General features: G+C 45.4%; 1 protein-coding gene across 1 annotated transcript in view; it reads right to left on the bottom strand.

The window, feature by feature from the left end:
- The window catches only part of LOC140716935 (complement C4-A-like), a 124667-nt gene extending 112426 nt beyond the window's left edge, over window positions 1-12241 (bottom strand). The window contains exons 1-5 of the mRNA XM_073030077.1: window positions 12059-12241; window positions 7547-7739; window positions 6266-6443; window positions 4032-4102; window positions 3801-3886 (exon numbers count right to left, since the gene is read on the bottom strand). Of these exons, the coding sequence (XP_072886178.1) occupies window positions 3801-3886; window positions 4032-4102; window positions 6266-6443; window positions 7547-7739; window positions 12059-12162 (632 nt within the window). The 5' untranslated portion in view covers window positions 12163-12241. The remainder of the gene's footprint in view (window positions 1-3800; window positions 3887-4031; window positions 4103-6265; window positions 6444-7546; window positions 7740-12058) is intronic.
- Between the last annotated feature and the right edge of the window lie 1201 nt (window positions 12242-13442).

The raw sequence follows: 13442 nt of genomic DNA, 5'->3' as shown, positions 1-13442 counted from the left end.
AAAAGGAAGCAGACAGAGGAAAATTGAGCAGAGGAGCTTACCTGCTAGTAAAACCCCACTGGGACGTTTGAGACATTGAGACAGACAGAAGGATACAGTTGCAGGTGCTAGTAAATGGGATTAATATAGATGAGCAAAATGTTTGGCACGGATATGACTTTAGTAGCATTGCAGTTAGCATGTCATTTAACAACAGCAGCCATCGGGGTTCGATTCCCATCACTGCCTGGAAGGACTTTCTGCAGTCTCGCCATGGCCATGCCCGTTTGCTCCATTTCCTCCCACATCCCAAAGACATGCGGTTATTTAGTGAGGTGCGGGCATGCTATGTTGGCACTGAAAGCCTGGCAAAACTTGCAGGCTGCCCAGCACAATTCTCACTGACTCAAGGAGATTTGGTGCAGAAAGTACACGTTTTTGTGACTCCTAACGGCAACTCCTTTGCTTGCATCTTCAGCAACTGCTCTAGTTCTATCTTTAATATCTCTATTTTTCCCTTGCAGGGTTCTTTTGAAGACCCTGATCTGAGGTTACATGCTGACTTTGGTTCTTTGCGAAAATTGCACCCGCTCTCGGGGTCTCACTACTGGCCGTTATTCAATATACCAAGAGCATGGCCTAGACGTTCAGCACGCCTTCAGGGTTTCAGGATAATGTGGCTCTGGAGGCTGGCAGACTCGAGGTCGGTGCCTCCGCCGAAATCTAGAGAGTGTCATGGGAGCACACGGAAGATTGGAAGTGGCAAGCTGGCTGCTGGCTGTGTGCCCAGAGACCCGAGTTCTTTGGGCACAGAGCTCAGAAAAAGCCACCCAACAGACTTTTAACATTGCAAATCTGCGAGTTGCTTGGTATGTCTCCCATCTCGCTGTGAAAATGGGGACACCTCTTTTTCCCTTATTAGGGAGAGAGAGAGCCTGTGGTATGTCAAATACTAGGTGAGAGTACTCTTAGGGGTACTTGGCTGCACGCTTGAGTGCTTGGTGGGGGGGTGCTGATGCTTTTTTGCTGGTGGGGGAAGGAGGATCATTGCTATGCTGCTGCTTACACGTGGGAGGGGGAGTTGGGGGGGCTTTGGGGTTCTAACATTTAACTGTCATTCATTGGGGCACTCCTCAATGTTTGTGAAGAAAGAGAATTTCAGGATGTATATTGTATACATTTCTCTAACATTAAATGTACCTTTGAAACCTTTCACTGTATGTTTCGATGTAGATTTGACAAATACAGCCAATCCTTTAATCCTGCATCATACAGTTCCATAACTGTGAGGGGCACAGCTGACCAGCAAACCCCCCAGATGCTGTACATCTGATGCTGTCTATGTGGAAGTTCTCGCTGGGAGTTCATGGCTCTCCTCCCACATCCCAAAGACTTGCCACTCTGTTGGTTAACTGGCAGTTGCAAACTGCCTATTGTGTGTGGCTAACTGGGGGATAAAATGTTGTCGGAGATGGAATAACAAACAACCTGCTGGAGGAGCTCAGCTGGTCAAGCAGTTTCTGTGGGTTGGGGAGAGCCACTGTCAATGGTTTGTGTCAAGGACTGCGTCAGGATTGGGAGTGAAGAAGGGAGATCCACTGCTTTACCTTTATCCACCCTGCTTGTTACTTCCTCGAAGAATTTTACAGATTTGTGAAGCAACATTTCCCTTTGCAGAAACCATGGAGATGTAAACTTAATTTATCAATAGTCTCCAACTATCCTTAATAATGGACTCCAACACTTTCCCAACCACAAAGGTTACGCTAACTGGCCTATACTTTCTTCTCTTTTGTCTTGCTCCATTCTTAAACTGTGGAATGACCTTTGTAATTTTCCTATCCTCCAGGACCATTCCAGAATCAACTAATTCTTGAAAGATCACAACCAATGCATCTGTTATTTCTTCAGCAACTTCTCTCAGGACTCTGGGATGCAGTCCATCTGGTCCAGGTGACTTATTCACCTTAAGACCTTTGAGTATGCCTAGCAGTTTTTCCTTTGTAATAGCAATGGCACTCATTCCTGCTCCCTGACACTCATAGACCTCTGGCACTCTGCTAGTGTCTTCCACAGTAAAGCCTAAAGCAAAGTACTTAATAAGTACATCTGTCATTTCTTTGCCCACATCTCCCCCCCCCCCAACATTACTACCCCACCAGCATCATTTTCCAGTGGTCCAGTATCAACTCTCACCTCCCTTTTATTCTTTATATAACTGAAAATACTTCAAGCATCCTGCTTTATATTATTGGCCAGTTTGCTCTCATATTCCACCTTTTACCTTCTTATAGCTTTTTTGTTGCCTTTTGCTGGATTTTAAAAGTTTCGCAATCATCAACCTTCCCACTCACTTTCATCTACCCTTCCAGCTACCTTATATGCCCTTTCCTTGGCTTTTATGCAGTCCTTAACTTCCCTTGTCAACCACGGTTGCCTCGCCCTATGTGGGACATATCTATCCTGCCCCTTGTGAACTATTCCCTGAAACTTCGGGCACCTCTACTCTGCCGTCATCCCCACCAGTATTCCCCTCCAATCCACTTGGGCAAGCTCGCCTCTCATGCCTCTGTAATTCCCTTTATTCCATTGTGATACTGATACATGTGAGTTATGCTTCTCCCTCTCAAATTGCAGTCTGAGTTCAATCATATTATGATCACTGCCTCCTATAAGGGTTCCTTTATGTTAAGCTGACTAATGAAATCTGGGTTATTACACAACACCCAGTCTAGGATAGCCTTTATCTGGTAGGCTCGAGCACAAGCTGCTCTAAAAAGCCATCTCGTAGGCACCCCGCAAGTCGATGTGAGTCGGCAGTTTAAATGGTTCAACATGGTCTGGATGGGCTGAAGGGCCTGTTTCTGTGCTGTATTTTTCTATGACTATGATATGCAGAGATAGTGCTCTGCCTGCTCGTCCCTCCGGTATTTGTTGTCCTGTGACTCTGCCGTGTAGAGTTCAGTTGTGGACTCAGCGTTTGCTGTTCGGACAGGGGCAGCTTTCCCCATGGAGAACCTTGGTGCTTTATTTTCCCCAGTTATGGGAAGAGGGCATCACGAGTAACATCCCCATTATACCGAGGGAGAGCCACACTACGGGAAGGGCAGTATGTGAAAGTGCCACACTGTGTGGGAGGGGTTACTGTGGAAGTGCTGCACTCTGAGAGAGTCAGATTGTGGGAGTGACAGTGCTGAGGGAATGTTACACTGTGGGAGGTGTGGCATTGAGAGAGGGTCACACTGTGTGGGGGCAGTACTAAGGGAGAGTGGGCGAGTCACACTGAGGGAGGGGCAGCACTGAGGGAGAATCACACTGTGGTAGGAGCAGTACTGAGGGTGTGTCACTATGGGAGGGACGGTATTGAGGGACTGTGAGAGGGACAGTACTGAAGGAGATTCACACTGTGGTAGGTGCATTACTGAGGGAGTGTCACTATGCGAGGGACAGTACTGAGGGAGTGTCACTGTGGGAGGGGGCAGTATTCAGGGGAAACCACATTGTAGGAGGGACAATATTGAAGGAGTGTCACTGTAGGAGAGGTAGTATTGAGGGAGTATCTCACTGTGGTAGGGGCAGTACTGAGGGAGTGTCACTGTGGGAGGGACGGTATTGAGGGACCATGAGAGGTACGGTACTGAGGGAGTATCACTGTGGGAGGGGGCAGTATCAGGGGAAACCACATTGTAGGAGGGACAATAGTGAAGGAGTGTCCTGTCAGAGGGGTAGTACTGAGGGAGTATCACACTGTGGGAGAGGTGGCTGTATACTAAATACTGAATCTTTTAGCAGGCAGAGTTAGAGCCGCTTTGGCTACTTACTCCTCGTTATCCGGGATTTTGGTCTGAGACTGCTTCAGTTTGTTGGACGTCCACTCAACGGTCTTCAGCTCCGTGCCCCTAGAGTTCTGGAACAGCACCAATCCAGAAGTGTTAAAGGAGGTTTGTTACTCCAGCCACAGAAAATAATTTCTTCAGATGCTCAAACAAAGGAGGGGGAAATTGACCCCGAGCAGGGGCAGTTGGCAAAGGCAAGATTGACAGGCTACTCACATAGATAGAGACTTTCAGCTTTTCATTCACCGGTCTCATGTAATGATCCAGAGTGAAAATCCGGTACTGCACTGCAAAGGATTGCACACAACAGTCAGGAATTCTTTCCACAGATCCATTTCAAATTACTCCCTAAAGTGTATCCTTCTCCCATGGTGTTACACCTCAACCATTATTAACTGTCAAAAACGTATCTGGATTAAAAACTTTGAGGAATGCTAGCTGAAATGAAACTCCGATAATCTGGCACCCTTTGGATGGCTGATGTTCCAAATGATTGGATGCTAGTAAATGCATGCACCAATGATACTTCTAATTTACTTTTATTTGAAATGTTGCACTGTCGGATGAGTTTATAGGGAGTGCAGGAAATGGGGTCTCACTGGCTCTAAAGGGAGCACAGGAAACAAAACTCATCACTGTTGTGTTTCAGTTCCTGATTTTTTCACTCCGCTGGCCTCTTCCCGTTCTTGCCACTTCAATATTCTACAACCTATTGTGATATCAACAAGACTGAAATAAAATACGTGTACTAACACTAACACTCACGAACGAACGAAAGACAAGTATACTCACAAACAAGAGAGAATCTGCAGATGCTGGAAATCTGAGCAACACTCACAAGGTGCTGGAGGAACTCAGGAGGCCAGGCAGCATCTTGTGTGTGTTGCACAGGTATATCAGGTCACACGAGCAACCATTTGCACAGAATTTAACACATGGAATGCTCACGTACTCATGTGGTTACACTCACAATATCCAATAAAAACACACTTACTATACAGATACACACAATGTTTATACTGTGAGAGAGAGAAAGTGAGAGTGTGAGAGAGACAGCACGTGGGAGAGAGAGCGTGGGGCAGTGTGAGTGAGAATGAGAGTGAGAGAGAGTGAGTGAGTGAGAGAGTGAGAGTGAGAGAGAAAGTGAGATCTCTGAGGATCCCAATATATTCATATAGTCATAAAGAAGGCAAGACAGCGGCTATACTTTATTAGCAGTTTGAAGAGATTTGGCATGTCAATAAATACACTCAAAAACTTCTATAGTTGTACTGTGGGAGCATTCTGACAGGCTGCATCACTGTCTGGTATGGAGGGGCTACTGCACAGGACTGAAAGAAGCTGCAGAAGGTTGTAAATCTAGTCAGCTCCATCTTGGGCATTAGCCTACAAAGTACCCAGGACATCTTTAGGGAGTGGTGTTTCAGAAAGGCAGCGTCCATTATTAAAGACCTCCAGCACCCAGGGCATGCCCTTTTCTCACTGTTACCATCAGGTAGGAGATACAGAAGCCTGAAGGCACACACTCAGTGATTCAGGAACAGCTTCTTCCCCTCTGCCATCCGATTCCTAAATGGGCTTTGAAGCTTTGGAAACTGCCTCACTTTTTTTAAATATACAGTATTTCTTGTTTTGCACATTTTTAAATAATCTATTCAATATATGTAATTGATTTACTTGTTTATTATTATTTTATTTATTTTCTCTCTCTGCTAGATTATGTATTGCATTTAACTGCTGCTGCTATGTTAACAAATTTCACATCACCTGCTGGTGATAATAAACCAGATTCTGATCCTGAGAGTGAAAGAATGTGTCAGAGTGTGTGAGAGTGAGAGAGAATATGTGAAGGTGTGTGTGTGTGTGTGTGAGAGAGAGAGAGCATGTTTGTGGGTTAGTGTGTCTAGTATGGCTTTATGAGTTAGTATGTATGTGGGTTAATGCATGTACGTTTGTACACAGAACAAGTGTGTGTGTACATGTGTGTGTGTGTGTGTGTGTGTGTGTGAGTGTGTGTGTGTGTGTATGTGTGTGTGTGTATGTGTGTGTGTGTGTGTGTGTGTGTGTGTGCACGCATTCATGCATATGTCAGTGCATGAGTGTGTTTATGCACCTGTATGTCTAAATGCTGCCCCACCCCACCCCCACTTTCCTTAGACTCAGCCTGGAACCCATAGCTTTCCCCACCCTCACCGCAGGCTTGGTCCTTCCCTCAAACAGTGTGTGCAGTCACACCTACACCCAACAGACTCCAGGACTCAATGAGTGGGGATCTTCCTGTCCTGGGCAACAGCCTGAGCCATGGGTGGCCAGGCTCAGGGTCTGCCACTGCCCTGTGGAAGATGCAGGTGTGGAGGAACCACTGCCCCTCTTCCAGGAGTCTGTGGGATTAGCATGCCCTCCCACCCATGACAGGCTCGAAGTGAGACCTCCTGCATCACAGCACTCACCATTCTGGTTGGGGGTGTAAATGGGCTTGTCTGTTTGAATGAAGATATAACCCCTCTTACTGGACAGTTTGAGGGGCACCATCTTTCTCCGTGGAAGGAACTGGCTCTCTGCCACCAGATAGACATATTGCCTTCGCCGTCGCCATAGCCGCAGGTCTTTGATAGCCTTCTGGGTCACCTGTTGGGGTGGAGAAGGAATGAGGGGTGGTGGCGAGGTAGGGTAGTAATCAGTTTAAACAAAGTCAAGATTAACAGGTTATGCTGAATCACAGGGGTTCTGAACGAGCTGGGTAAGTGGGCCAAGGAACATCAAATGAACTTTAACTTGGACTCTCACAGTGAATGGCAGCAACCTTGGCTGAGTGGTAGAATTGAGAAACCTTGAAGTTCATGTATATGGTTCCATGAAAGTGGAGAGACAGGTAGACATGATGGAAAGAATGCTTTTGGCATACTGGCCTTCAGCATAAGCTGAAAGCAGAAAGATTTAAGAGACATTTGAAGCACAATTTTTTTTTTACACACAGAGGGTGGTATGAAGGTGGAATAAGTTTCCAGAGGAAGTAGTTGCAGCGGGTATAATAACAACTTTTAAAAAATAGTTGGGCAGATACAAAAAAAGTTTAGAAAATTATGGATAAATGCGGAAACTATCTTGAATGGGGCGTCTTGGTTAGTATAGACAGTTGGGCCGAATGGCCTGCTTTCATGCCATGTGACTCGTGACTCCATTCATATTCCCAGCCATAGGTAAGTAGTCACTGCCTTGTTGGTGTTCCAGGAGAGAATAAGGCTGAGGGAGTACAGTTTTCTGCACAGATGCTGCCCGATCTGCTGAGTGTTCCCAGCACTTTTATTGAACTTTCAATGACACAGGAGGGTTGAACCAGATGGAGGTGCAGCCTATGACTCTACACACCTGCTATCCTGTTGCAAGTAAGTTTGTCATTGCACCTATGCATACTCTACATCTACTTATGCATGTAGCAATAATCTCAACTTGGACTTTGAATCAATGTAGCAGTGCATGAATGCACTTTGACTAAGTCGTTTCCAGACATGCATCAGGAAATGAGAGCTAAAGACAAAATCTAAGTTTGTGCACTTTTATTTACTTTTTCCTCAGTTATTCTGACAGAGTGAGTTTTACGTCAAATCTTGAAATTTTGGCGTTGTGATTTCAGAGTCCCGTGGGGGCAAATTTCCATAACTAGAACGGGCATAACTGGTGGTGGTGAGACATATTGGGAGTAGTGAGCTTTTCATTCATAAAATACTCACCGTTAGGGTCTTAATTTCACGATAACCATTCTCTGCATTCAGCGTAAAGTAGGTGACCTCGGAACATTTCTTGTATCTGATGATGTCGTAGCAGTAAACCTGAAAACGGACAGGGCTTTCCGCACCATGTAACTGTAAGCTGATACTCTCTGGGACCCCAGCGTGGACAATGCTTGGCGCTGTAATCAGGTAGCTGGGTAAAACATTCAAGAGCTTTATTGCAGACCTGCAGGCAAACAAGCTGCACTTCTCAGCTTGATCCAAGTAACAGGACAGTAAACAGGCTTCGTGGCCAGTGAGCACCTCTACTTCATCAGCACGCTAACAAAATTCAGCTTGTCCCCATCCACCCTTAGTGACTGTTACAGATTCACCATAGAAAGCATTTGTACCCTTGTTAGAAGGGCGGCTTCTGTCCAACAGGGATAATAGATCCTGCAACCTCCCCATTCACAAATTCTCAGTTTCATTTTCAAATCCACCTTCTTCCTGCAGTCCTCTCCCGTGCCATAACCTGACTGGATATCTGTGTTCCTCTACTTTTGAGCACATGAGCATCACTCGGTTAAATAGCAGCCAACTCTTCCCTGGACATCCTTGTCTCTCTATATCCCTTGAGGATATGCTACAAATTGGTAAATTGGTTTAGTATTGACATTTTACTGTGTCTTGCATACAGACTGATTCATGGTAACACTGTATTGAAGCAGTGCTAGGTAAAACAACCACGGAATGCAGAATAAAGTTTTACAGTGCAGAGCAGGTAGCCAGTAGGATCAAGGTCATAACGAGATTGATTGTGAGATCAAGAACCCATCTTATCATACAAGGGCAACATTCAATAATCTTATAACTGCAGGATAAAAGAGGTCCCTAACTATGAAGCAGCTGGAAGTGCCGACCGACTCCAGGAAGTGGAACCTGGTTTCCATTGCTCGCTCTCTGCATTTTCTTGAACTGTTGTCATACCGAGCCGCCATGCATCCAGATAGTCACTTTCTATGGCTCATCTTTAAAAATTGGTGAGGGTTGCGGGGGCATGCCAAGTTTCTCTATCCTCCTGCAGAAGTAGAAGAGCTGGTGTGCTCTGTGGCAATGCCATCACTCTTCCCTCTAAACTGCATGGATGCGCAGCCACGCGGTAACTGATATGCTCCCCAGCACATAGCCTTTATTGCCATGTAACTGGAATTCCTTTGTTAAAATAATTGTGAAATACCCTGTAATTAATTGTAAATGAATATAATCCAAAACTTTTCTGTAAAATAAACATACCACAACCTTCACTTTGAAACAGTTTAGAGCTTCAATGTCAGTATTTCACATTAGAACATTGTTATAAGTTGTAACAATAAACCTAGAATGAAAGTCCTGCTGACTCAGCTCCTATTACAAACTACCATGAAAAGCATTGCGTCAAAAATATCGCAGCAATATTGTGATTGCAAACGTGCTGCTTCTAAGACAGACAAGTTCAGTTGAGACATTGACTGATAGGTTGAACTACATGCTTAGTAAAAACAATTTGAAGAACTGACAAGTCTTGTTGACATTGTTCAAAACTTTCAAACTTCTAGTTTGCGAATGAATTTAATCAAATGTAAACCCAGAACAGACTAGAAGTGGAACATATGGATAATCTAATGAGGATTAAGATATATCTTTCATCTGGACGAGAAGTTAATCTGGACAGTGTTTACAGACAATGGATTTGCAATAAATACAGACCAGAAAAAAATATACGAAATGTGAAAGATTTTCTGTTTTATTGTATCTCATTATAAGCTTCCATTAATAAATAAAATCAAAAGAATACGATTTTTCAATTCTCATTCTAAACATTCATAGTATTACAAAAAAAAAACATTTAAATGGCCTGCAATTTTCAGGCCACCTAAAAATTTCCTGCTCAGAGCAATGGTCGGTCCACGCAGCAGTGAAAAAAACTATCAGAGCATGGCATATGTTGCATGCCATCAAGGAATTTGGGTCAGGAAAGTTTGTTGACAATATTCACTCCTAGGAACAATACCATCGACCTCAGCACCATTGATGTAAAGAAGCGGATGCACCCTCCCATTCCTGAAGTCAATAAGCAGCTCCATTGTTTTACTGACACCAAAGGAAAGGCTGTCGGGGGTCATGTCACCGGACTATCTCCTTCCAGTACGCTGCATTATTCGAGATACGGCCCACTACCGTGGTGTCATCTGCAAACTCGTGAACAGAGTTAGACTGCTACGAGGCCGAGGGCACAGGCTTGTGGATAGCTGGATAAACCTGACTGTGTGGCGAAGTTTGTTTCAAACGGGGAATGGAGTTTCACAATAAGCAGCTGAATGGGCGGAAAGCAACAACGATCAGAGCTTCCGCTAGATAAACCCTCTGGAAGACTGCTGACCCCGTCCTTTGACCCAGTGAATGCCAACAGCTTAAAGTGAGGGTATTAAACAGGGGTAGAATCTCAGGAGTACGAAAGCGCTGAAATACGCTGTCTGTTGTGCCTATCTATGCGGCAGCCCCGCCCGTCACGGTAGGGTTTATTCCCGCGAACTGGAAATGCCGCAGCGAATCGAGTCTACCACACAGTAGATGCCCTGCCGCAGCCAGTAAATCCGCCCGTGTCCCGATCATACGCGAGGGTTGTGCGGAAATCGGGCTTCGTTGCCTCCAGACTCGTAATCCCATTTACCTACTTTGGCAACTGAACGAAAAGGATTTGTCCGGATGCTGAGACAGATTCCACCCCCTCAGGCAGTGCGTTCCAGACCCCAACCATGCTATTGATGAAAAAATCCCCTTCAAATCCCCGCTAAAATTCTTCCCTCTCATCTTAAATTAACACCGCTGCCGCTTATTCGCGGGCGGGGAGAGACTTCGGGGTTCTAACATTTAACTGTAGTTCATTCTTTGGGACACTTCTCTGTTTTCGTGGATGGTTGCGAAGAAAAAGCATTTCAGGATGTATATTGTATACTCTTCTCTGTTATTAACTTGGACCTTTGAACCATCTTCTTTCTCGAACCCTTCCACATGGGCAAAAAGTAAATATCTTCGGGCTGCCGGCGGCGGTGGTGGAGGCGGATACGATAGGGTCTTTCAAGAGACTCCTGGACAGGTACATGGAGCTTAGAAAAATAGAGGGCTATGGGTGAGCCCAGGTAATTCTAAGGTAGGGACATGTTCGGCACAGCTTTGTGGGCCGAAGGGCCTGTATTGTACTGTAGGTTTTCTATGTTTCTCTCTACCTTAACTATCCCACTCATAATTTAATATCCACAGCCTCGGCCTCCTACTCTCCAGGGAAAACAAACCCAGCCTGTGCAATCTCTTCCCTTAACTTAAATAACAGTACGGTGATAGCTTGAGGGGCAGGTAGGGTTGATGAGGCAGGGAGGCCGCAAAATGATTTAGCCCGATCAGGAGAATGGTCACTGCAGTGGCAGATGGGAGGCCGCGTCGGGAAGTCATGCACTTTGGTAGAAGGAATTTTCGAACGGGGAGAAAGTACAAAATCCGAGGTGCAAAGTGGCATTCGTGTCGAGAGGACTAGAATATAAAGCAAGGATGTATGCCACGCAATAGGGAGCTGATGAGGCCTCACTCGGAATATTGAGCGCAGTTTTGGTCCCCTCATTTAAAAAAAAAGCATGAATTCCATTCCGTTGGAACTCAAAAGAAGGAAAGGGGATCTTATTGAACCCCGTTGAATGTTGGAAGATATAATGGATGTGGAGAGGATGTTTCCCGTGGTGGGAGTGTCTTGGACTAGAGGGCACAGCCTCAGAATAAAGGGGCGTCCATTTAGAACGGAGATAGTCAGGAATTTCTTCAGATGAATCTGTGGAATTCGTTGCCACAGGCGGTTATGGAGGCTAGGTCATTAAGCGTATTTAAGACGGAGGTTGATAGGTCGGGGCGTGAAAGGTTATGGGGAGCCACGATGAAATAGTGAAGCAACCCGATGGGCCGAGTAACCTGATTCTGCTCCTGCGTGTTATGCTCTAATCCTTCAATCCAGGCAATATCCTGGTGAATTTCGTCTGCATTCACTTCCTTCCTGACCGTAACTGCACAGAGCACTGCAAGTGCGGGGGCTCATCCCTGATTCACTTCACTCGACAATTCGGGACATGGTGTAACTTATCCCTGTTGTTGCGGAAATGGGGAGAACCGCCCAAACACCGGCGAGCATCCTGGAGGGTAACCTCGGAGTCGATGGGTTAACGGTCCCGTCCCTGAGTTGGCAAATACAAACCCCGAGAGATTGGTCAATAGGGGCAGCAGGGCGGAACTCTCTTCATCGAACCATGACCGCATTCCACGGAGTTACCACGGACAGAAATCGGTAGAAAAGTTTCTATGTTCGATTACGGAATGGATTTCCGCGGATGTATGGTTCAGCTAAACACATTTTGCCACCACTCGGACAAATGCACTCAGAGAACTTTCTCCAAACAAACTACGAAACGCTACAGAGATTCAGAACGACTATAAATCTCTTATACTCACGAAGGTGTTTGCTTGGTCACTGGGATAAGGCAAAACAGCAGAGGTAGTAACAATCTCAGCTGTTGAAGAAAAGCCATACTCGGACAGAGAGATAAACAGCACATCGGCTGGGTACCTGCTGAAGTCAGACTCGCTCCTACCTATCAATCAACAGTTAGCAATGTGTTGTTCAAAGTTACTGATTGATATGTGGAGTTCAGAATCCCAACCTCACTGGCAGCGGTATCTCTGACGATATAACCACGTATTGGTCTAGTTACACCTCGGCACTTGAAGCTCTAAACCCTCTTGTCCCCTCTCCCTCAGGCAGTGAGTTCCCGCTACCCATTATGCTCTGGGCAAGAAAAAACTCCTCTGCAAATCCCTTCTGATAGATTCGTGTTCAGGAACTCTGGCGCCACACACACAAAATGCTGGTGGGACGCAGCTTTATGCCCTTTGAAAAGTCCAGTAAATGTTGTAACGTCGTAAATTGTTTTACATGCAACTATAAAACAAAATTAACTGACAGTATGACAATCAACTGAATGTTAAACTAATGCTCTCTCAAAGCAACAATGAAATTTCAACAGTCAAATGGTTCTAATTTCTCAGAAGGGTATTACTCCTATTCCAATGTATAATATTACTAGCTTACAAGCCAATGTGGCTGCTATCCAAGGAATGGCATTAAGCTGTAGCTGTCTTTTGTGTTGACACAGGATGGAGTGAATAAGGATGTTATGTGGCAGCTTAATAAACCCCAGACCCGTATGCAGTTCTGGTCACTGCACTGTAGGAAGAACGAGTCCGCGAAATTCACCAGGAATGAAATGTTTCAGTGATGAGGAGAAACCTGGAGAGGCTGGGTCTGTTCTCCCTGGAGCAAGGAAGGGTAAGAGGGGATATTTGAGGTTTATAATTTTGAGGGGTACAAATACAGTAGACTGAAGGAAACCTCCATCTTGAGGCAGATAAAACCAGAGGGCTCAGACTTAGCGTAAAGGGAAAGAGCACCCACAGATCTGATGATCATGATTTCAGTCTCTGAGGCCATCGAGTGAGCCTTCAGGAGGGTGAACCCACAAAAAGCATCCAGCTCAGATGGGGTACCTGGACAAGTATTAAAACCTGTGCTGATGACAGAGATCTTTAACCTCTCACTTCAGCAGACTGAGGCTTCAACTATACTGGTACCCAAGAAGAATCTGGTAACCTGCCTCAATGACTATCATCCAGTAGCACTTCTATCCACAGTGACAAAGTGTTTTGAGAGGTTGCTGATGAAACATATTAACTCCCGCCTAAGAAGCGACTTGAAACCACTTCAATTTGCCTACCAGAGCAACAGGTCCACAGCACATGCCAACTCATCGGCTCCATATGAAACCCTGGAACATCTAGA

This window comes from Hemitrygon akajei, chromosome 2 (genome assembly GCF_048418815.1).
Source record: "Hemitrygon akajei chromosome 2, sHemAka1.3, whole genome shotgun sequence".
Lineage (NCBI taxonomy): Eukaryota > Metazoa > Chordata > Chondrichthyes > Myliobatiformes > Dasyatidae > Hemitrygon > Hemitrygon akajei.
Note: the sequence above shows the minus strand (reverse complement) of the source record. Positions and strands in the feature narration are given on the sequence as shown.